At 48.8% G+C, this 24,214-nt stretch overlaps 7 protein-coding genes across 7 annotated transcripts; 4 read left to right on the top strand and 3 right to left on the bottom strand.

Moving 5' to 3' along the window:
• Positions 1 to 1,017: 1,017 nt before the first annotated feature.
• On the top strand, positions 1,018 to 2,589 carry FMAN_12644 (uncharacterized protein; the record flags this gene model as incomplete). Its single annotated transcript, XM_041823109.1, has 1 exon — positions 1,018 to 2,589. The coding sequence occupies one exon, from the start codon at positions 1,018 to 1,020 to the stop codon at positions 2,587 to 2,589; it is 1,572 nt and encodes a 523-aa protein (XP_041688723.1).
• A 556-nt stretch (positions 2,590 to 3,145) lies between these two features.
• On the top strand, positions 3,146 to 5,672 carry FMAN_12643 (uncharacterized protein; the record flags this gene model as incomplete). The annotated part of the gene is made up of 2 exons (XM_041823108.1): positions 3,146 to 3,832; positions 3,885 to 5,672. The coding sequence occupies 2 exons, from the start codon at positions 3,146 to 3,148 to the stop codon at positions 5,670 to 5,672; spliced, it is 2,475 nt and encodes an 824-aa protein (XP_041688722.1).
• Positions 5,673 to 6,416: 744 nt separating this feature from the next.
• On the bottom strand, positions 6,417 to 7,914 carry FMAN_12642 (putative dihydrolipoamide acetyltransferase component of pyruvate dehydrogenase complex, mitochondrial; the record flags this gene model as incomplete). Its single annotated transcript, XM_041823107.1, has 2 exons — positions 6,417 to 7,472; positions 7,597 to 7,914. 2 exons carry the CDS (start codon positions 7,912 to 7,914, stop codon positions 6,417 to 6,419), a joined length of 1,374 nt encoding a protein of 457 aa, XP_041688721.1.
• A 1,342-nt stretch (positions 7,915 to 9,256) lies between these two features.
• FMAN_12641 (uncharacterized protein) lies at positions 9,257 to 13,525 on the bottom strand (the record flags this gene model as incomplete). Its single annotated transcript, XM_041823106.1, has 1 exon — positions 9,257 to 13,525. One exon carries the CDS (start codon positions 13,523 to 13,525, stop codon positions 9,257 to 9,259), a length of 4,269 nt encoding a protein of 1,422 aa, XP_041688720.1.
• A 2,156-nt stretch (positions 13,526 to 15,681) lies between these two features.
• Positions 15,682 to 17,230, top strand: FMAN_12640 (uncharacterized protein; the record flags this gene model as incomplete). The annotated part of the gene is made up of 5 exons (XM_041823105.1): positions 15,682 to 15,799; positions 15,852 to 15,957; positions 16,009 to 16,303; positions 16,385 to 16,592; positions 16,644 to 17,230. The coding sequence occupies 5 exons, from the start codon at positions 15,682 to 15,684 to the stop codon at positions 17,228 to 17,230; spliced, it is 1,314 nt and encodes a 437-aa protein (XP_041688719.1).
• Positions 17,231 to 17,232: 2 nt separating this feature from the next.
• On the bottom strand, positions 17,233 to 18,759 carry FMAN_12639 (uncharacterized protein; the record flags this gene model as incomplete). Its single annotated transcript, XM_041823104.1, has 3 exons — positions 17,233 to 17,997; positions 18,055 to 18,167; positions 18,219 to 18,759. 3 exons carry the CDS (start codon positions 18,757 to 18,759, stop codon positions 17,233 to 17,235), a joined length of 1,419 nt encoding a protein of 472 aa, XP_041688718.1.
• A 732-nt stretch (positions 18,760 to 19,491) lies between these two features.
• Positions 19,492 to 22,840, top strand: FMAN_12638 (uncharacterized protein; the record flags this gene model as incomplete). The annotated part of the gene is made up of 6 exons (XM_041823103.1): positions 19,492 to 19,807; positions 19,857 to 20,021; positions 20,074 to 20,130; positions 20,184 to 20,267; positions 20,317 to 21,118; positions 21,172 to 22,840. 6 exons carry the CDS (start codon positions 19,492 to 19,494, stop codon positions 22,838 to 22,840), a joined length of 3,093 nt encoding a protein of 1,030 aa, XP_041688717.1.
• Between the last annotated feature and the right edge of the window lie 1,374 nt (positions 22,841 to 24,214).

The following is a 24,214-nucleotide window of genomic DNA, read 5'->3' as shown; positions in this document are numbered from 1 at the left end:
CGCAAAAAGGGCCAGTGGCCATTCGCTTAGGGTGCAGAGAGTCGAGAAGATTGAAGTCGAAGGAGAGAGGTTGTAAAGTTGATGTCGCTCCCAAGGCAATTAAAGAAAGGAGACGTGGGCGCCGCGGGAGAGGGAGCTAGGTAAGTGAATGTGCCTCCAACGTAACCTTTGAAGTCTCGGCGCAGCCCACAGATTGAACTGTATGACAAAGGTCAATTACGGCTTGGGGTATACAGTTTGGACAGAAGCCAACAAAAATGATGGGAGAAGAGGAAAATAGCCCGTGTCTTGGTGTTGTTGTCAGCTTCTAACCCTTCTCAAAGCTATTACACTGTAACAAGTGCAGTACCAGGGGTACGAAGTCAAAGTGGACAGCGTTTCCAGAGGCTCCGCTTCCCGAAAATGAGCTCTAACTACGGGACCCCTAGCCCAGGGAAGGCCTCGTAAGCTGCCCGCCAATTAGCGGCCAAGAATGGATGTAGTGTCTTCTCAGACAGGTACTGGTACAAATATTCTAAGTCCTTTCAGTATACCTAGTAGCCACATGTGGCTGAGTGAATGCCTAATTGCCTTAGTGTCGTTAACCTGCAGGAAAAAGATTCATGGAGACAGATGTAGAACTATTTTTGCTGTGTTGCCTAATCAGTTTGATGTATCTGGGAGATTTCGACAGGGCTTTAAATGAACGACAATAGAACTTCCCTTACAAAACATCAATTCCTCTATAGTTTGTATTTCCGTTCGAGGCGTATGCCAACAGTCGATTACAGCTTATTCAAAGTCTGCAGGTCTGCGGAGTTTATGAGCCAACCTTACGAAAAGACATTCCTTAATGAGCAAAAAAACTTCGGCATCTAACATGGGTGCCAAAAATAAGCATTCCAAAGACCTACCAAGTGGCTATCAAATTTGCCTGAGTCTATCCTAAGCTTACCTAAGCTTTTTTGTCACGCAAGTTTTCTTGCCTCCCCTAGACCTAACTCTGAGAAGTCTCTGAATAAGTTGCAAGTCAGCGAAATGGAACAGAAACTGCTCGATTCGGCAAAAAGACACTTGACTCTGCTCGACACTACCATACATGAAGTCGAGCAGTTCATCCAAGCTCTTCAATTGAGATCTAGATCTACATCTGGCTTGCCAACTTTCTTACGAACATTGGAACGGGAAAATGCAACATTATCCAACCTTGTCACTGAGCTATCAGCCTCAAGTACAAGTCTTGATGATTTGCAACTTAGAAAGCGAGAACAGAAGCTTGATGCGAGTGCCACTACGACGACGCAGGGTATTGCTCAGTGGAACCGTCTTAAGAAAAGCCATAGCTTCGTTGCTATAAATCAGTCCTTTCAGGGTTCGTCAAAGGATTTACGAAAACGGGAGATCCAAAAACGACAGGTCTCAGGGCAGGAGAAACACAACCTGCACCGACTCCTAAAAGAACAAGCTCGCGTTGAGGTCGATGTTGTTCAAGAAGGACGAGAATGGATTGCTGCTAAAGCCATCTCTCGCGATAGACTCGCTCGCCAGTTGAACGATAGCGGCTGGGGATGGGGTGACCATGAACTCGGTGATGAAGTCGACAGGGATGAGTGGGAGGATACCCCTTTGGCAAAATACGTACAGCGGCTGGTAAATGCTGCGAGAATGAATCGTCATGAATACAGATTCCCTCAAATACGTCTGGTTCTGACTGGTCTTAGTCGAGGTGATATGGAGCTTGACATAGTCCTTGATCAACTAGAACACATTGATCCATTGGTCAAAGTCATCATTGAAGATCAGGATAGCGACTTTGCCGCAGCATCCCCTCCTCCGCTGGATGAGGCTATTGACAATCTGGTTGGCAATGAGCTTGCATCACTCACATCCACCATCAACCTTGATCACACCATCCTCATCGATCTTATTTCCGACCTGACTCACCTCAGACTTGAACCCCAACCGTGGCAGTCGCGTACGACGCGTGCCCAGATAGACGAAGAGAACGCTCACGAAGGGGGTCTCATGTCTCGTGTGTTGTACCCAGTGTTAGCAGGCCGCAAGCTCGTATGTACCCGTGAGGCAGCGGATCATTTTCACGATGTACTTCGAACTGTTGGCACCGAGACTGAGCGCGAGCGAGGGAGGTTATTGGTTCCCTGGGGTGACGATGTGAAACAAACATCATCGGACCTCACGCGGCAGCGTTTTCAGCAACTCACTATTTACCGCTTACCACCTGATATTCAGATACCTGTTTCTGTAATCGACGAAGCATGGGATATGCAAGCCATTGATAGTGGTATTTCCAACGGGAGCCTTCCTCAGGTCGCCCATGACGTGGCTTTGAGTAGCGGCTTCAAGAGCTCCAAGCTGTCTATCTTCATGTACGGGTGGGCGGCTAGCCTGACTACAGTTACGAGCAACAAGGAAGTCCGAGGGCAAATCCGAACTTGGGTGGAGGCGCATCGCAAGAGCGATGAAGAAACTGGGCCCCAAATATTTCGATTAGAAGTGACGAGGAACCTATTAGCCAAAGCGGCAAAGCCCAGAGAGGGATGGCTAGAGAAAGATGAGGCTCATGGTGATGGTGATGATGATGAATCATGATGCGTGGACGTTGCGTATCCTATACAGAAATATTCAAGAGGTAGAGAGGTAGACTAACAGTAACTCGTATGAATCGATATACTGGTACCAAATCTTGATTGATAAGATAAGTCCGACGCCGTACTCCGTACCTAGTAGTGACTGTCCTAAAGAGTTGACGTCTTAAATCCTCAATGTCCACGTATGTCCGAGCATTATATAGTAATCGGACCAACCCTCAACCGAATCTTACTCCGACAGTCTAGAATCATTTAAAATTCACACTAATAATCAGCAGGAATTGCCTGCTTCTGCATCAGCAACTGCTGGGGGATCACTGTCATTGCCCTATAGGGTTAGCTTACATCACTGTCACTTATAGAATCTCGGTCTTTTGGCTCGGCCTTTTGCATCTCCACCGATTGATACTGCCCATATCCCCAGCCATTGTTGTATCACTGACATATACTTCAAAATACGACTTTTCTCCAGACTGTTCGCATTGTCGAATTTGCCGTGTCTCGCTGTTTTTCCCTCATTCTTCTTGGCCGAGTCCTTTGAGCTCGATCTATCAAGTATGCCCGGCAATTCACCCCCAATCACACTCTCAACCCCCAGCTTCTTCTTTAATAGTCCGCTGGATGTAAGTCAGGAGACCCTTACAGAAGCGACAGATCTGCAGGACACTTCCTTTGATCTGCCGGCCGACGCTGCAACCGCCGGTGGTGGAACCGTGTCTTCGGCCGCCAAGACGGAGAAGAAGCGGCGTCGGCCGGCCCTCTCGTGTGAGCAATGCCGGCGCCGCAAGATTCGATGTGATCGTAGTCTACCTTGTGTGAACTGCGTCAAATCTAAGATATCACCTTGCACTTATGCCCCGACTCACATACCAGCTTCACGTGCCAAGAAAGGCACAGGTCATGCTGGTGCTTCAGACTCAAACTCCCAGGTGCCGGCCAGGTCAGCTCCAGCCATTGGGTCTACCCAGAGACAGTCTCCATCAAACTCATCTGCAAGACAAAAATCTTCTAGCATCCCGAGCTCAACCGTAGGATCCAACTCAGAAGCCTCCACCGTTGATGCCCTGGCCGCGAGGGTCAAGGAGCTGGAGCAGAAGCTAGCCGAGTCTTGTTACATCACACAACCAGCAGAAGACAAGTTTATACAGCCCGATGACCAGGAAGCGGAGTCGGCTCCTATGAAGGGGACTGTCTCTAAGACGAGATTCTTTGGTCAAAGTCACTGGATGAACGGCATTCATATGGTCAGTAGTCCATTTTACGAGACAGAATCTTCTTCCTAACCAGATCTTATAGTTTCCTGGTGTTTTTGATATGCTCAAAGAAGCAGAGACTCGCAGGAATCAGCATCACGGTGGTTTTGTCAAATGCAAAGCCCTGGGCCGCACCATCAAAGCAAATCGTTCCAAAGCTGTGTCGACTGACAAGTTGGGCGAGAATATTCCGGAGCGTGGCCTTGCTGATCAGCTTGTTAATGCCTATTTTGACACCTTCGAGGGTGTGGTTCGGATTCTTCACCGTCCAACCTTCATGTCCGAGTACGAGCGCTACTGGCAGAATCCTGAAGCCTCGAGTCAGGTTTTCCTGATTCAGCTCCAGTTATGCATGGCCATCGGAGCAACTCTACACGATGATGTCTTCAGCTTGCGTGCGACTTCAATGCAATGGGTCCATGAGGCCCAGATCTGGCTTGTGGTACCACCTGCGAAGAGTAGGATGACTATCGCTGGTATTCAGATCATGTGTATGCTGGTCATCGCCAAAGCGTGTTGTGCGGTTGGCCAGGACCTTACCTGGGTTTCGGCAGGGAGTCTTGTCAGACAGGCTATGTACATGGGATTGCATCGGGACCCAAGGCACCTTGGTAACATGTCCGTTTACCGTTCCGAGATTCGACGCCGACTCTGGGCAACCATCCTCGAGCTCAATCTACAATGTTCCTACGATGCTGGAGGCCCCCCTCTCCTCTCCTCGAAACACTACGATACACGCCCCCCAGCAAATTTGAACGACGACCAGCTCACAGACGAGCCAGACTCAGATAGAAGACCAAATGGCGATCCCGAGACTCTGACTGATATGTCAGTCCAGCTCGCGCTTCAAAAGTCCTTTGCTCTTCGCCTCGTCATTATCAAGCACGTCAATGAATTTAGATCCAAGGAGTCATATGCCGAGACACTCCGGCTGAACTCCGAACTCACAAAAGCATGCCGCACGTTAACGGAGACACTTGCTGCTCTATCGGAAGCCCAGAGGCACCAGCCGCGAACAATCTTCACCCACTTCCACAGTTCTCTTGTCCAAATGTTCACATACCGTTGCTTCCTCTCTCTTCATCAACCCATGGTCGCCCGCTCCGCCCTCGATCCAACCTACTACTACTCTCGCAAAGTATCCCTCGACTCATCTCTGAAGCTCGCGCAGATAACTGGCCTATCGACACCTCGATACGGTACTTCTTCTCCTGGAGGATCCCTGGACCCCGTAGTCAGCTTTAACCGCCTCATCACAAACGGAGCGGGCGTGTTCCGTGTGATTCCAACTCAGACGCTTTTCTCTGTTGCACTAGAGTTTATCAAGAAGTCAGAGGAGCAGAATGATAGCCTCGGCGGCGGCCCTGTCATGAACCTCTTTGAACTTCGCGCCGTTCTCCAAAGTGCGGAAACTTGGTTTGAGAGACGGATACGTGCTGGAGAGACAGGCGTAAAAGGGTATTGCTTCGTTGTTGTGTCTCTCGCCCTCGCTGAGGCCCTTGAAATGGGGCTACCGCAGGAAGACGTCGATCAAGTAGTCGTTGATACAGGAGCGAGCATGAGTATAAAAGCCTACGACTTGCTGAAAGAAGTTGCCGAGAGGGAAGGGTTATCGCTTGATGAGCCTGGAGATGAAGAGGCTATACACATCGATGTGCCAGCGATTGATAGCGATGCCATGCAGGGCATTATGGAGATGCCTTTTGACTGGATGGTAATGGGTGCTGACCTTGGTCTAGATGGTATGGGGGCGTTCAACTGGGCTCGAGGTGGCATGGGTATGCCTCAGCAGTTTGACTCCGTCGATCCATCAGTTGTATCACAATTTTGAATCTGGCGTTGGGGGATCTATGATGACTTAAGGAAGTAAAATCTCATCTTATGTATTAATGTATCTAGGCAATTGACATGGCCGCCTTTTCTCTACTAAACTTACTTGTCTTTTGACCATCAAACATGCCCTGGGGCCTCGCCAACTTCGATACGAATCCTAGCAAATCATTACAGCATCTTGTCGGCTGGAACTTGATCTCAAGATGACATATCTCAGCAATTGCTTCACACAGACCAATCTATTGATCACATGAGGGGAGAATAGTATATTCAAAATTTGTCGTGATATATGCAGCGTAGGCACAGTTTAAGTTTAAGTAGTCATGTCTGGAGGTCGTAAAGCAGGCAATAGGAGGAAACATATAATGAGGGCATATGCAATAGATTCTTTGTCCAAAACACCCCCCAAGTTCGAAAAGATATAACATTATTAATCAATGGTCATTGTACACGGGCTTTTCCGGCCTCGTAAATCTCCCACGAATGCTGCGGCGTGGTCAGACGAAGAAGCTCTGTGGGTATCCTCATAGATGCTTATCGTCGTCGTGATTCACCGATCCTTACCCAGGAATGCTCTCATGGGTGCCCCCACAATATCCCAAGTAAACTCCTGACCGCATCTCCATCCCTCAGAGATCATCTCCTCCTGTTCTATAAAAAAGTCATTCCTCGCTGGACCAGCCCTTTCATCTTTCCCAGCATAATTCGGTTTTCAGGGGCCACTTGACGCTGCATCCCTAATTTACAGAAGAAGCTCAAGAGGGTTCTCAAGAACCTGCTTGAGCTCCTTGAGCCACTCAGCACCGACAGCACCGTCAACAACCTTGTGGTCGAAGCTGGCAGTAAGGGTGATTTGGTCATCGAACTCAACACCGGCCTCGTTCTCGGCGGGAATGGCAACCTTCTTGGTGGTACCAACAGCGAGGATGGCAGCCTGGGGAGGGTTGATGACAGCAGTGAAATGGTCAACAGCGGGGTTCATGCCCATGTTGGAGATAGAGATGGTACCGCCCTGATACTCCTCAGGCTTGAGCTTGCCATCACGGGCCTTCTTGGCGAGAGACTTGACCTGGCTAGAGATGGCCTCGAGGCCACGGCCCTCAACACCGGTGACAATAGGGGTGATGAGACCAGTGGGTGTGGAAACGGCAACAGAGACGTCGACGTTGTTGAATTGGCGGATGTTGCCGTCGCGCCAGCTAGAGTTGACCTGGGGAACCTTGCGGCTGGCAACAGCGATAGCCTTGATCAGGAAATCGTTGACAGAGAGCTTGTACTTGCCATCGGCAGAGCTGTTCAGAGCCTGGCGGAGCTTGAGGAGCTTGCTGACGGAGATGGAGCTGGTGACGTAGAAGTGAGGGTTGGTCTGGGTGGACTCGACCAGACGGTTGGCAATGGTCTTGCGCATGCCGCTGATGGGGATGTCCTCGTAGGTAGCGCTGGGGGCGCTGCTGGCGGCGGGGCTGCTGCTGGCCTTCTTGACATCCTCCTCGGTGATCTGACCGTTCTTGCCAGTACCCTTGAGGCCATCGATGTTAATACCCTTCTCACGGGCAAGTCGCTTGGCAGAAGCGGAGATGTTGGGGAGACGGTCGAGAGCAGTCTGGAGACGGCCCTGAGACTGGTATTGTTGAGGCTCAGGAGTAGGCTCGGGGGCGGAAGCGGACTCAGACTTGGACTCGGACTTCTCCTCCTTCTTGGGGGCAGCGGACTTAGCGGCGTCACCGCCAGCGTCCTCAATGGAGAACTTCTCGAAGGCGGAGATATCGGTACCCTCCTCAACAAGGACGGCAATGGGCTATATCAGAGAATTGCATGTTAGGGGCATGATTTAACAGCAGTGAGTGATATTGAGCGTTGGAGGTAGATACCCCGAGGACCGAGAGGTGACCTGAGTGGTTTCAAAAAAGTGAGGAACTTACGCTTCCAACGGGAATATCCTTCTCACCAGCATCCTTAAGGATCTTGGCAATGACACCCTCCTCCTGGAACTCGAAGTCCATCTGGGCCTTGTCGGTCTCAATCTCTACCAGGACATCACCAGGGGCGATAGAATCGCCGGGCTTCTTCTGCCAAGCGCCAATGTTACCGGCCTGCATGGTGGGCGACAGAGCGGGCATCTTGATGACCTGGTGCTCGGGGAACGAGGCATAGTGTCGCACAACGTGGGCAGCGAAGCCGGTTCGCAGGGCGCTGTGGGTAGGGGCGAGAACGCGCCTTCGGAGAGCGGCGCTGAGCATTGTGGGAGGTATTAAGATCTTTCTGAAGGACAGAGATGTTAGTCGGTGATGGGCATGGGGGGGGAGCGCGAATATGAACATGGCTGAGCCACTTTTGGGGATTTCGGAGGCTCTGAGAAAAGGACTCACCGGCCGGAAGGGCAATTGAAAGCAGAGATATCGAGATGCGTGACTTGCGGTCACGGACAGAAACTCGAGGAGCGGAGCGAAGAGATCAAGGACGGAGAGTGATGCAGCTCTGGCGTGAGAAGGAGAGGGAGAGAAAGAGTCGGGATCGGAGGAAATTCTTGGGGTTGGATAGACGTGGAGTTTTTTGCGTGTTGAGCTCCGAAGAGTGAGGTACTTTGAAGCTTTGGCGTGGGCTAAACCATTTCGGGACTCAAAGTGGCTGCAGGGGCCTTGAAGAGAACCCAGTGTTGGTGGTTCTCAAGTTCCGATGCGACCGTTGAGAGGACAACATTTGGGCAGATCCAGGGCATTTGGGGCCATTTCTCGAAGGTTTTAGGGGATCGATGCACTGTAAGCCACTGAGCTTTAGCCCTCATACACGGGACTGGGATGACCCGCCAAATTGGAAGGATTGGAGCTCGCAACAAAAAAAAAGGGACGTGGACGCCATCATGGTATCTTGGGTTCGGGGGATCATTACGCGATATGAGCGAAGTCCGGGCGAACAAGAATAGCGAACAACGCATGTGTAAGTCACTGAGAGCTATCGATATTGTAGCTGAAGCATTCTTTTGCCAATTGCACTCTATTGTCCCGCCCAAGTCACTCAGCTTGGCCGGCATGTTTAAACCTCAATACTTCCTGATATTTATGTTGAGACAATTATCAAGGCCCTGCTGAAGTATCTTATCTCGCACTCCGGAGCTGCTGAATTTTCTTCGGGCAAATTGTCCCATCCTGACTTCGGGACAGATCGGCCCGGATCATGGTGAGGGGTTCAATTGGTTGACTTTTACCTAAGTTTTTGTATGTCCACGGGAATAAACACTCTGGAGAAGACCCCTAACGACCGATTTCAACTGCCAGATGCAAACGCTTCCTCCATATGGAGAAGAAGCATTGTTAATGAAGTTGCGGGGTGTCGTGACATGAAACCTGTGATGCTGTATGGGCCTATTCGTGGGCAGATGTTTCTGAGCAGCAATAACTTTCTGTCCTCAGTAGACCACGATCTTCACTGTGCAAATTGAAGTAGTCGATGGTTATCAAAGATTCAGTATCAACTCATGGTCATTAAAGGAAGAAATCTAAATTATAATCATTACATACATCTAATATGCGAGGTATCAAATTATCTTTATACTTTTCCACGCTCTCGTAGGCCATTACAATCTCAGCTTCCACCCGCCCACCATACTTTCACCATCTCCTTTGGCACACTCAATGCTGATGAGATGGATCTCTTTCTATTGGGCCCATTGCTCCCCGAGGAGCCCTTCGAGTCCTTTGAGCCCTTCGAACTCTTCGATTTTGAATTGTTTGTGTGTCCTTTCGTGACCAGCACCGATTTCCTTTGGGTACCGTCTTCCCCAAGCAATCCAGTTCCTTGACGAACCACTCCGACCCTCTCTTTCACCGGCTTGGGTGGTGGTTTTGGAGGAGGCAATGGTCTCATTTCCACTTCCTCTGGTATATAGTCCTTGGGAACGATTGCACGGATCCCGAAGTTGCCTTCTTCTTTCTTTGCCCGGCCATCACGTCCTCTACCTCGTCCTTTTCGGTCAAACCCAAGTTGGAATCGTTGCGGGGTATCTCTCTCTGTGAAAATGGCTTCAAGTTCGCTGTCTGGCTGCCATTGTGCGGCTCGTGGAAGTGATTTGAAAAGATTACCATCAACGAGAAGTGCTGTAACAGATGCAATGGTTGTTGGCGAACGAGGAAGCCTGATCCGCTTCCAATAGATCCACGAAATGATATGAAGAAGCATCAAGGCGCCCACGATACCCTGTAGAATTCGTGTGGCGATCGCATCCTGTCGAAGGCGAACGCTCTCTGTAACCTGACTACCGCTGATAACTGGGACGGCTTGAGAAACCGGCTCATCAGGATCGATACCACTGACAATATTTGTCCCATCTGCGACTGGAAAGGTTCCCCTTGAAGATAAATGCCGTCGACTCTTGAAGTTCAATGACTGTGCCCTAATGATCCCATGCTGAGACAAGATAGCAGACTGGACTTCGTTTGCGGCACTGGGAGTTGAGCTACCGAATGTACTGTCGGGTACAGCGAACTGAGATGCGTTCAACATGGCAAAAAAGGTGTCAAGTAGACCGTCTGAAGTTACGTTGATGAGCTTCGAGTAATCGAGCTCTGGAATGGCGACAGTCGTGTCCTGTGCGGTGCTTTCGACAGGAATAGGAGGATACTCAGGATAGAGACGTAGATTGTCGGGTCCGTGGAAGAGAGCATCGACATCAACTGCTTCAATGGATTCGTTACAGGCAAGGGCATTGATGCTGCTCACTGACATATCACTACTGCCCACATCGACTAGCTCTCCCCATATGTATAGCCAGTCTGAACAATGTGGCGATGACGTTGTCTTTCTCAAGCCCACACCGAAGAGTGTATCTCTACTCAGGCTTCTGTCATTTGCAGGAAATGAAGTCGCTGTCGTCCCAATAATCGCGTTGCTCCCATTGCGCTCCCCAGTTCCTCGGCAGGTCTCGCCTTCGAGATCGACGCGAAGTGGATTGGCTATCCTGTCATCAAGTTTGTACTCGAGGGTGAGGTTGGTGGAAATCTCGTTGGATTGGTATAGTCGGCATGACATGTTTGGGCGGATTGCCGTGAGTCGAGCACTGAACGTCAGATCTTTCCCCTCGACCGCTTCGGCTAGCGACATATTCGGTACGTTGAGATTCGCATAGGTGAAAGGCGGATATGATGCGTCGCCGGCCAGTATCAGCGATGCCATGATGGTATCGTTGGTGCAGTCAGTACAGATAGGATCGTCGTTGGAGGATGCTAGACTATTGGCGAAGAAGTCCTCGGTACGCAGAGCAATACTGGTGTTCTGACCGACCGGCATCGGCTCAAACAGAGGAGCTGTTGCGGCTATCATGAGAAGCGCAACAAATCCACCTGAGATGGCGGCCAGAGCAGCAATATCACGGATCTTAAGAGCCCTTGACCACGCAACATGCCTTAATGCATTCACAAGATTGAGTCCCACCGTTTCCTCAAACTCTCCTCGGCGTGACAGATGCGAAAACGGCGAGAGAAGTCTTGTCCACCATTCTAAAGACAGCATGTACATGGCTACTAACAGAAGCACCAAGGCTGGTACCACAGTCCATGCGATGTATGCTCCATCGTCCTTCATCGTTCTGAGCCCATCATTTCTCTGCGACACTCGTATGGAGATCTCGAATCCAATTATGATGCAAGCGAGAACAAGGATGTAGATTAACCGAATCAGTCCATGCAATGTTACAGGCTGCCTCCAGCCTGAGGAATCGAAACGGCGTGGTAGAACGTTCGCAGGGGGTGCGTTGCCTCCAAAGATATGGTAATAACCCAGGTTGGGATTCTCCAATTTTTCGTGTCCCTCAGCTCCGCTCAGGTAGGTCGAGCCATCAAGTCTTGCCCTCAAAGCCTTATTGGGTGCAGCTCCCATGCCTTTCAGACATTCTACCAGCGGGTGGCTATGTGCCACAACTGAAGCCATTCCAACGATGGTGCTGGGATCTCGTGGGAGGAAGCCTTTCCTTGGAACGAGGAACATTGTCGACACTGCCAGAACGAAGCAGATAGCCAGGAATGCAGTTATTATGTATGCTGGCACCGGTCGTACAACAATACGGCGTTCAATGTAGCTCGCGATAGCTGTTGAAGTGCTTGTCGATGGTTCCATCATGGCATATCGAGCAATTAGGGCCGAATACTGCGTGAAGAAATTCTCGGAAAGTTTTCTCAAAGTATCGGTCTCTGTTAAAGACGCCAGACTAGGCAAATCCCCTCCATCCCTTGAACCCAACGCGATGGCAGCCGACATAGCTTCGTCAGCATCAAGAATGGCTTCTTGACTGTACGATGAGTTAGTGGATGCTGCCAACAACTTCAGCCCCGTTGCTTGGTCGGATTCAAAGGTGTCAAACATAGCTCGGGCGACGCTCCATGCTGGTACTTGACTGAGTGTGGTGTTTGTCGCCTGTTGGGCGGGTTTAACGGAGAGGACAGCCTCGGGGGTTTTAGAAACCTTTATTCTGTTGATGATGTATTTAGGCTTACACAGAAATGCAGGAGATGACGATATTGTGCCATTGAGACGATTATTTGATGTCCTTGACTGGCGCTTGAGCTGATCGATATCGACATCCAGAACACCAGCCATAACAGCTATTCGTTGATCATCGTCCTTCGTAGAATTTCCACATGAGGCTGGCTGAAACGCAAGAAACATTCTTGAAAGGTCTTCGTTACTCGTATTGGCGAGTCTCGTGCTTGTGATCGTTTGGTTTGAGGAGCATTTTCCATCCGATAAAGTCATGCTTAACAACATAGCATTCCCATCTTGTATTCGCATTGAGTTCAAAGTCAAGTCGGCTTCTTCACAGTCCATGCCACCGATAAACCCGTCCAACTCTGTTGTGATCTGTTTCAGTTCGGGGATATCGCTTATAAATGGCGTGTAAGCTGCTCGAGATGTAACTCCGTTTGGAAAAGTGATATTGTCAACTGCAAGTGCTGCAAGAGTGAAATACGGCAAAGACCCAATGTTTTCCAACCCGGAAATGCTGTTGGAGAAATCGGATTGAATTGTTGTAGCAATCTTGTGGTTGGCAACCGTGGTGACTTTGGGTGTGATGAAAGCCACAGAGAAAATGACTATTGTTTTGAAGATTATACCAGCAATAACTGGAGTCGTTACTAGCCAGTCCTTGTTTTTAGCTGATTTAAAGACGGCCACTGGTTCAGAAAGAGAAACGTAATCCAGTAAGAGAGACTTGTCAGCTTCAACCTGTGTGTTCAACATGCGGATCCACGGCATGGAAGCAGAAGCCTGGAACTCAACTCTGTACCAGAAAGAAGCCACGAGAATAAATATTAGGGTTGTTCCATATTGCCACAGATATCTCGAAAGGTCGTCCGATTCGTGAAGTCCTCCATTGTGTTCAGATAACTGAAGTGCGACTTGCACTCCTGCTATCAAGGCAACAAACACAACGGCATAGATGGCCAATATTCGCCGATGCAGAAAGACTGGGCGCCATGGTAATTCGATTTGGGTAGGTTCGGATGGCGACAGGCGCGGTGAATCAGGGAAAGCCTGGCTCATCCGCGATTTGATGCTTCCCAGAAAAGGCCACCGTATTCCGCTGCTTCTTGTTGGTGAAGGATTATTGCTTGGATCAAAAGGAGCAGCAGAGCTGGCCAATCTTTCGGAATCGAAGAACGAAGCGACGTTTCCGTGCTGGGAGCCTGATAAAGCTGACCCAAGTCGGTGCGAGTCTGATCTTGCCAAGCCACTTGAAGATCCAGGTTCTGAAGAATTCTCGACTCCATGGACGGCGCGGATATGTCGATGGTACGAGTCAACGGGCTGACGTATCATGGGACGAGGAAGCTTTGTACTTTGTTCCGCCTGAGATTCCATCGTCGATAGAAAGTTGTGTGATTATCTAGAGTGTTCAGTATTGTGCATTGCATGGTCGGTTCATTATCGTATGTGGCAGCAAAACCACGATGCTGAAGAATATGCTACCGTGGAGGTTTCCCAGGATTCTATATCGCCATGTTGAGAGAGCAGTCGTAACAGAATAAGTCGTAAAACAGGTTCTCGTGAAATGGAATTGAAGCAGATGTGACGTGATGAAACGTATCAGAAGTGGTAGAGAAAGACAGAGAGTGACGAAGACAAAAGAATGAATGCAGCCAAGGCCAGGACTGGAAAACGATTGGAAGAAGCTTTTCAACGAAAGACGTAAGGTAGGTAAGCAAGAAGCAAAAACAGACAAAAGTGCAAGTGACTAACTGAGTAGTTAGATGCCAATGAGCAAGTGACCAAGGGGAAGAAGAGAAGGAAGAGGAAGAGACAAATCACATTGGAAGATTGATATCAAGGCCTTCCTTGTTCGCATAAGTCAACTACTCTATAGATAATACTAGCCAGCAGAATCGAAGACCTAGAATAGGGAGGACCCAAGCCAAGGCAATGCTCTACTATAATACAGTTTTACAAGGCCAAGCAGGCGAGCACTTGCATGTCTGCAGTTCCCCGTCCCATGTCTTGGTCGGAGGAGCCTCAAAATGTCATCGCTTCTCCGTGTCATAAGGAGACGGTAGCCCACAAGAGGATAAGCCGAGTCTAGATGAAACAGGCCCAACAGGGGTATTCTCCTTGGGTTCCGAAGACCTGGCAGCACAGCAGACGTAAGTTTCAATTATTGGCCAGGGTATTCGATAGCACTGCAACCCTATGATTTCAATGTTTTTCGTCGCTTGCGATGAGGCGTTTAGGACTGCGGTAGACCGTTCCGCTGCTGTTTCTTAGCAGCCGCAGGTTATGGGCAAGGGTGGTTGCATACATGCATACGCGGAGAAATATCTTTCGGGGAGGACACTATCGTCTCGTGAGCATTTGTTAGCTCAGGGCGAGATGCCCAAAAAGACGTTGTGTTCCCCAGATGCAATGAAATGGATGGGGCTTTGCCTGCATAAAGTGACCGGGAGGATACCCCTGCTATCCATGCGCTTGAACAAATCACTCACAGGCAAAATTATACCCATGACTTGGCGCATTATGGCAATGCTGAAGATTATCACCGGAAAATAAATCCTTGCCTTGTTCAATTAAACAAGCTGCATGTTAGCAAACCAAACATTTTTGACAAGAAACGTTCTTCTCATCAAGTGAGCGGCATTTACTTTGTGGCCCTGGACTTGGACGTGGACCTGGTAAATTAACAGGACGAAAGTGCCCCGTCAGGCTGATGACTGCTGCAATCATCGCGTCGTCAGATATAATACTTTGCCTAATAAGCGACAAGGATGAGACAGAACTTGTGTGCTGTCGTCGCCAGCAAAGAAAGGTGTGATGTGATTGATGTATTAGGTTGTGTTTTGTTGGTGTTGGAGCATAGCCACACCTGAATTCACAGCGCAGCAGTCCCTTGGAGCCGTTTGGGGAAATACACTTCAACTATTATTCTACATGGGCATCTAGCCAGATACTGTGAATGAGCGACGACTTTGCCTTGACCGTCAATGCCTGACTCCCGATAATCCGGAAGCTTTCGCAAGAGGTTTCAGATCCTCCTCCCCATGACCTGGTAGAAAAATAAATATATAAAACCTGAAGCGAAGACTTGCTCAACTCAATTCAAGCGATGTTTCGAATGTCACTAGTGTCGTCTGATTCCACGGAAGAGCTCGGGCTGCCGAGATCTTGATCTTCCAACGGCTCTGGGCTGGATCTGGAGCTAAACTGAGAGACTGCAACTCTGGTGTAGATCAATAACTATTCTACTGTACCTGACAATGATCTTCATTTTCGTAGATCAGCACCAAATATGTATTGGAAGATCCCTTCTTCGGTAACAAAAGCAGTTTTGTATAGATTTCGAGGCGCAGCATCAGCAGAGTCACGGGTTTTTAATGCCTGTGCTTTTGATCGTCTTAGTTAATCCTCTCTGTCTAAAGCATAATGTCAACCCAACACTTTGTACCATATGCAGCATAGAACACTCGTTAAAACCATATCTATACCCAAGCCATTCAAGAAATAGCTCGTATACAAACTCACAATCTATCATGGGCTCATCTTCTTCAAAGAGTGCATACTCAGCCAACAACACAGGTGGTGCATCAGTCGCTGCATATGAATTATCAAGTGCTCTGACTGATACCTTGAGCGAAATCAACCTGAATGGTCAGTTGTAAATCTAGCTTGTCAATTTAACACTCAATGACTTGGCCATTAGGTAGCTTGAAGGAGCAACTTCGGCAGCTGCTTGAACGTCTAGATCAAGAGGCAGCCAAGTATACCAACTCCAAGGTCAACGATGATGAATCAATAGAATGGAACCCGTAAGTATTCCCATTTGCCTTTCAGAAAAATATCCTGACTCGATACTATAGGTCTCAATCTGAAGTCCAGCTCATATCCGCAGCCTGGAAGTGTGCTCGGGGGACTTATGACCTCGAGGGCACCACGGCTGATACCAGTTACTGCACCTTTCGTCGTGATCAAGTAGTGGACAGCTCTTTCGCCGGTACCGTCAAACTCATCACATCGACTGTCATCGAGGCGAAGGCAGGCTCGCCGACGACTGATTCGTCGCCGGTCCTGGTGCTAGCAATACGCGGAAGTGCCAGTAAGATGGACCACATTGTTAATGCCAACGCTCAGCCCAGGACGACTGAAAGTTTTATTGTGAGTTGCCTCTCGCCACTTTGTTTATGAGCCCATTTTTGTTTTCTCTTATTCGCGGCTTCACCCAACTAACAGTCAAAGGGGTGTTTAGAGGACCTTGAGGCCCATTCTGGTTTCTTGAATAGTGCACGAGCTCTGGAATCCGTTGTCACAAATCTAATCAACAAGCACCTGGAGTCTTTACCTGAAATGAGTAAGAAGAAACCGCATATTCTTTTTACAGGGCATTCCGCCGGCGGAGCTGTATCACAATTACTGTATCTTCGCCATATGTCTAGCCAAAATCTAAGTAAGTTATGGAAACAAAGATAGAATGAGGAACTGTCTAACAAGAATACAGACCAGTCTGCGAGATTTTCCTGCGTCACATTTGGCGCACCTCCTTGCTTGACCCAGCACGTTGATCCTGGAATATTTCAGCTAAGTAGCGGAACTCTATGCGTCAACGTTATCAACGAGTTCGACGTGGTCACTCGAGCCGACAAACCGTACATCTTATCTCTGGTAGATGTCGCCAGAGCAATGCTGGACTTGCCACCAAAGGCAGCCATTTCCGAGCATGAAACAAGCAAAGAGATAGTCAGCGCTGCTTTAGAAACTACTAAAGATGAAAATCGCCGCCTTTCAGACGATTCTGAAGACTTCCCACTCAAAGAACCAAAATTTTGGCGCTTTCCTCAGCCTTTCTACCACCATGTCGGACCTAGAGTTGTTCTGCTGACACGATTCGTTGACAATTATATGAGTCTCAAAGCAGTTGAAATAAGTTCTTCGGAGTTCCAAAAGTTGCTCTTCTGCCGTGTTGCTGTTCATGGCAAGAGATTCTACGACGAAAGGATTGATGCTTTAGAGCAGGGACGTTTCAATAATCGGTCAGCTTGGAAGGCAGACGGGGAACACAAGGACAGATTTATTGATCGTAAATAGTTCTACTGGGCATCTAACGGCCAGTTCTGGGAATGCGCCTTATCCTCTGGGCGAACTGGCAACTTCACATGATTTCTCCGTCTTGCAGATTCCACAGCCCGATAAAACTGGACATCGGCCAATACCTTGTCGGCGAGTGTCTTGACAAATCCTGAAACTGGTGACTCTCCAAAATATTCATCCCCATCAGAAGAATCCTCCACGGCCGACATAATAGCCTGACACTCCCAGCACAAGCAAACCGTATACTCCTCTCCAAAACGAATACGATAGAGAGTCTGGGTCTCATCATTTCCGACCGCCAATTTTGACTTCTTGATCTTGTCATCATGGTTAATGAAGCGGCCACAGCGTGCTTCCATGGAATTCATATACGCTGTTGCTGAGAGCTGACTGGTGTGCCAGACGAGGTCAATATCAAGTGCGGGAACCAGCATCTTGCCAGGGTAGAGTTTGAAAAGTCTCAGATATCTCTCATATCTCTCGACTGCTCGGCGAAGAGTTCCTTGTAGTGCTGGGCTTCGTATCCATAGATGGGCGTTCATCTTTTCAACGAAGACACGTTGGCGCTCGACGTTGTCGACGAGTTGGCCAATGAAGCGAGAAGCGTATGGCTTGCCAATATCTTGTGTTTGCAAGTTGCCTCGCTGAATGATTGATTTAAGGAGAGTGCCTGGAATGACTGCTTCTCCTTCGGGAACTTCCCAGGCCTTTCCAGTGACTGCCCAGGCATCACGGATAGGGCCTTGCGACGTGATTGAATCGTGCTGCATCATAATTAGTTTATGTTATGGAGCTGGTGACATCGCCGGGTATAAACGCACAATAAGCTTCCAGGGGAAATTGACCCTTGGGAGGTAGTCCCAGTTCTGATTTCGGCAGTAGTCCAAATAGTCAGAAGGGTTGAGAAGGAAAGCATGCCAAATCATCAGAATATCTTGTTGAATGGTCAGTTACGTGCCAGTTGGGGAGGAAGTGAGATACTCACCCACGGGCGGCAGCCATGAGGAATCAGTCATTGATATTCCAGTCTTCATATCGTTGACACCGTCTTTCCCCATCGTTGGAGTCAGCCAAGCATTGAACTTGGCAGCCCATACCAAAAACCTTTGCGCTGCTTCTCCAAGGTACCACGTCCATTTCTTGTCCCGCTTGGCCTCCCACGACGGGTTTCTTAGTGTGACTTCTTCATTGACATGTTTTTTCAAGCCTTTTATATACTTGCGACGATAAATCTTCTTGGTCGGTTCACCCAAGTTGAACGCCTTGTCGAGTTTCTTAGAGTCGAGAATCTTGATGCGCAACGCATGGAAGGCTTCTAGCAATTCTAGATGCACGGCGCATTGCACTGGAGTGGGTAGGTTATCCTTATGGGAGTCATGGAGTTCGCTGAAGATGTCTGGACTCGGGATGATGGGGTTCTCATCCAGGTCGATGGCTGATGGATAGTATTTCTTTGATATGTTGTTGTTGAAGTCGCTGCTGGCTTGGTGGAGTGCACCTGTGTTGTAACCGATGAGGTGCGACATTTTTCAGTGAGTTTTGGGTATAATAAAGGCGAAGTGCTTGGGGAAATGGGTATAAATGCGCCGGGTCTTCCAAGTATAAGTGATTGAGCCTGGGTCGCAAAAGTATTGGCAGTCAATCTCAATCTTGATATCATCATCTGAGCTGGTGTGCCTTGATAACTAATACCAAGACGACTAGAGCATCAGATGAGTCGAACCGCAGGGCTGAGCCGATCAAGCTGGGCGACAGTACCTATCATTAACAATATGCCCTTGTTGGTACTTTACGCCTCTGCCAGCTTGCTAGAGATCTCATGTATCTTCTGGGCGTATCATTTCCAAGCGTCGAATATCTTGCTTGGCAAGAGGTAATTACCCATAGGCAGCCATCAAGTCCCTTGTCTATTCTCCTCTTAATCTGCCTCGCTAGCGGAAATGTCTTGCAAGATCGCGGAATTTAGAGGTGACCTGCTAAAGTTCCAGCGACAATCTTGCTGTTTTGGGTGTTGAAACACTCTAGTCGGGCGAGCTGAACTAATTAGACAGGGCCCTTGCTGGGGCGCAGCATCACACGAGAAGGCAGTCTGTGAGGCTTTCGACGATGAATGTCCTAAACCAAGCAATAATGATGATGCCTGTTTCTCATACATCGCCAAAGTACCTCATCGTGTGAATAAGAATGATCATATTCGCTCCAAGATTACCAGCATATACCGCTTGAACTATCGACACTGTTCTTCCAAGTCATTCACAATGTCACGGTTACGGCAAAAGGTTCTCCCTGTGCTCGCAGCATCTTCACTACCTTCTTCCCATATTACTTCTGCGCCTGACATTTCATGGACCCGTGTTGGCCCCGGAAAAGACCATGTTCTCTCAGAAATTGAGAACTTGTACTGGGATGGAGTTAAAGCCGAGCTGGAGAACATTGTTCGCACGCTTAAAGCGTGGCAGCAGCCAGAATTCGCTGATGTCTCTATTGAAGATGAAGACGATGATCTCATCCACGGCTTTGATACGTTTCTCGACTCGGTCAGTCAGCAATCTCGAGCACATGCCATACGATATGGTAAGTATGAGATTCCCTCTGTTGGTGAAATCATACTAACAGTTCACAGGGAAAATGAAGCAGGAGCAGGCTCGTCTTATGAAGAATTGGTCAACTAAGAGCAAGGCATATGGGCGCAAGTTCGCAAGAGATGCTATTATCGATTCCATATCTGATCGAATCACACAACAAGCAAGTGATCAGATCAAGAGTGATGTGAGGGGGTCGATTGAAGGTATGTTTTGCAATTCACAAACGTTAGTGGAACAAACACTTACTAGTTCTAGCTGGTATCAAGCTCAAAGGAATGGAGCATAGAGCTTGGATCCTCCTCCAAGCTGCTGGTATGTGATAAGCTTTGCAAATACTCAAGGAATATGACTGATTCGATCATCAGGCTTTCTTGACATGGAAAAACTGATCGAGCATCGTCCACCTCCTGACATGTTCGGATTCTGGAAGAGGCCAGCCATCCCCCAACGTGAGTCTGTTCCTGTCGCGGGCCCCTTTACACTACTCATATATAACAGTCGCACTTTCAAAGTTTAATGATGACTTCACTCCAAATTTTGAACCTCTTCGTTGCATGCAAAAGCAATGCAAGAAAGTTGTTCGAGGAAGTATGTTCATTCGCAACGACGATGGCTCCGATCCTGGCATAATCTGCGAAGAATGTTATCGAAGTCATTACTACGGAAAAGACCCATATACAAAGGCCTATAAGCACTGTATCCTGTCAGAGACAATCACGCCTGAGATTAGTAGGAAGTTGTGTGCGTGTCAAAGAATCATCGATGCTAGCAACGATGAAAGCTTGTTCCCTATATCCTGGCCAGAAGGACACACTGGCTACGGCAGCAACATCAAGGATAAGTGCAAGCTGCTTCAACTCGGCGACGCGGTCGCTGAGGCTAAATATCTCGGACTGCAAAGCAGTGTAGGAGCGAAGCCTCGGTCTCGGAAAGATATCGAGAAGTCTAATTGGAAAGCAAGAGTGGAGGAGCAGCAGAAAAATAGGTATACCTGGTCCTATGGATATACATCTTCTAAGAAGGGAGATGTTAGTGACTTCGAAGACGAGGAAGAGCCCAAGTCGAAGAATGACTCTGGACCACGAGGTGGACGGCTCAAGATGATGAAGACTGTTCAGGAGACCAGTTTACATGCGAACGATCGTTCACCTACTTCAACTAGCGTCAGCGTGGCGGAAGAAGCAGCAGAAGACGGAGATATTCCCCTGTTCTTCAGGAAGTACGTTGAGAAGTATCCTTACGGAAATGTTCACATGGCCCTCCGAGTTGGCCCTATCGTTATTGAGAACGGAGTCGCACAGTAAGTAATATTCTTCTTCCGGTCATGCAAATAGTAACTCACAGATAATGCAGTACCAAAGGTGGTGCCCTCGTGTCTCTTCGAGAAATGCCAATCTTCCACGAACGGTTCCATCTGCAGTCAATGCCTGATAGGGACCTCGCAATTGGGGGCGGCCTGGATCGTCCTGTATGGAAACGCAAACGAAAGGCCACCGACCGCAAGAGATACAAGGCCATCATGAAGCAAGTCGTCGGTGTGCCATTCAGCGGAGACTATGCTTCGCGTGATCAGGAACTTTCCATCGTTCAGGATCTCTTGGCTGCCTGCAAACAGCCCTTTGACGATCCTGGATTGCCAACCTCTGATCAAATCAAGCTACTCAACAAAGTACTCGAGCCAGCTTTGGAGAAACTCAAGGCGCTGCTCAGTCCCAGACTACGTGTATATCTCGGTAGTATTTCAGAGCGGCTTCTGGACCAAGACGTTAAGCTGGCTTGGAGTGCAACACATAACAACTGTCAGACTTTCTGCAGTTCACTCATCGATAAGACACTCTTCCAGCCTCTTGTCAATGGGGAGCCTGGTGGCATGTCTGCTGATGTGTCCCATCTCTACACCATGAGCTTTGTATGCCCGGATGAGGGATACAAGAGACGGGGTGTACGAACCAAGTTTGATGTTCCGTTCGGGCTCACTGAAGAATACCTCCTCCGCTTCCACTTTGGACGTCACGATGAATCAGATATCATCGATACATATCAAGAGTACTGGTATGACTGGGGCGCTTTTGGCAGCACGCTGTACAAATACCAGGACTTGTATCCTTGGGACTGTACAGAGGCTTATGGGAGATATCCTACCAAATGCGGTGACTGTAACCTTGCCAAGCATGTCTGGGCATTCCCATTCGACTCATGGTCTATATCCTCGCATCATCTCTCACGCGACCGTCGCATGTACGCACCAGCGCTGACTGATGAGGACTTGACAGCTGTTGGCAAAGGTGCCACTGCAAGTTCATGGATGCGGAACCGACTTACAGTCCTCTCGGCTATGTCTGGTCTTCACCGAGCCGCCACAGCCATGGCTCAGTCGGTCAAGTTCCAAAAGGCCACTGCATGGCTGCACAAAGACCTTACACAGAGCACTCTTGATCCGTCTCTAGCAAGAGTCAAGCTTGGTGGTATCCACCGTGCTCAGCCATGCAGTCACTACTACGAAGCTGGAGTTTACAGCCATTTCTTTATTGCTCCCTGGGCAACCCTCACTCGCGCCAAGCAAATCGAGGCGTACGAACTGCAGCGAGACGGCCGTGTTGGTCTGCCTGATATGCCAGCTTACCTACGAAAGCGACGTTTCAGCGGGCACGTAGACTTGACGCAGTACAACTATGTTGACTTTGGAGGTACAAACCCGGCACCCGACATCGACGTGCTCAACTTGGCGCCCCATCACCACATAGGCATGGATCACGTAGATGGCTGCTACAGCGACTCCCACTTCAGTCCAACGTCCGAGAAGCCGTGCCATGTCTGCGCAAGCGGGTGTGGAAGTTCAACACGCAACGCAGCAGACTGTGCAAGTGGGGAGACTATCAGGATGGCCGAGGCGGCTACTGCTGCTGCTCTCGCTGCAGAGAGTGTTAGTCATTCACATTCGAGTTGTGGAGGGGGTAGTTCTAGCTGTGGTGGTAGTTCGAGTTGTGGAGGGGGCAGCAGTTGTGGTAGTTCTAGTTTTTGAGCGTAAGCGATGAGGGCTTGTATAGATTTTATGCTATATGCAACTATATCAGATTTTGAACTTGGTCTAGACTGTGCTTTCTTATCAGTGACCTGCATGTCCTTACATATAACCCAGGAGATTAACCACCGCCTTCTACACCCTCCACAACTACCAAGCATACATACTATAATGATTTAAATAACTCCCGCATCAGTGAACCGATACCGATGAAGTGTTAACATGCCCCATTAAAGTTTAACGGTCCCTCATGCAGTCGCTGCTAGTTTCTCAAGCACACAACCTCCCATAGGCTATTACATCACCGACTTACAATGGAACGGTGTGCAACAAGTTGACATTTTGCTTCCATCCGATTGCTTACACTACTTGTTGGACCGCATGTTTATGTTAGCCCACTCACTAACCATGAAAACTTCTCTCTGCATATTCTAGTCCCAGTAGCTTAAAAGTTCTCCATGAATCATGTTCAGCGGGCAATCCGCCTGCCAGGCTTCCACCTTACGAATCAAGGACTGTTCATTAAGAGTCTTCAATGTTCTTCGCCACTAGGTAGTTGAGCAGCTCCCATCACATCGCCACGGCCCGAGTGGTCTCTCGCTGGGCTTGACACATGGCTAGGTAGCTAGTTGGGTTCCACGGCACGATATCGGTGTGCTTAGCGTTTCTGTCAGTGACTTTTAGACTGCAGAGATTGATTCTTGAGCGATTTATGAATTCTGCGAGAAGTTTCTTCACAAGATATTCTGGTGCTTGTTTTTGAACCGTTGAGACTGACTGTATGGCTGTCGGGCCACTGCAATGCTACACAACTCCAACTCAACAACTTCTTCAGTGACCTTTCCGAGCAAGGTGCATCGAACATCACAAGCTTTTTTGCGATGCACACACTTTAAACACCTCCACCTTTTTTCAACAACCCTCTATCTTGACTTGTTTCCCCACCATCTCAAACTCACTCGGTGATACTAACTCCACTACACGTGCCATCGTGGGTCAAAGAGAGACAAGTACGCAAGTGAAGTGACATCTAAGGCTAAAAGACTTGTCACGATTGAGTCAGCACACGTTCAATGTCTGTCATGTAGGGTAGGGCAGGGCTCTGTAGGTACAGCACAGATATCACTGCATTGTCTCCACACACGCCACGCTGTGATCTGCCAGGTACTAGTCAGGGCATGGACTGCTCTGATTGGTTCCAAGATTCAGGTACCGAAAGCCGTTGGGAGGCAAAAGCCCCCAAGAACAAAGTTTATGCCTCAGAAGCGAGCGAGCGTTGAATCAGCGGTTGCTGCTGCAGAGTAAAGTTTCTTCTAGTTGCTCGTTAGGGGAAGACAAGCACAGCACATGGCTTTGCCTTTGTAGTTATGGGGT

Source organism: Fusarium mangiferae, assembly GCF_900044065.1.
Source record: "Fusarium mangiferae strain MRC7560 genome assembly, contig: FMAN_scaffold015, whole genome shotgun sequence".
In the NCBI taxonomy this organism is placed as follows: Eukaryota; Fungi; Ascomycota; class Sordariomycetes; order Hypocreales; family Nectriaceae; genus Fusarium; species Fusarium mangiferae.
The sequence above is the reverse complement of the archived record's forward strand: the minus strand, read 5'-3'. Positions and strand labels throughout refer to the sequence as shown.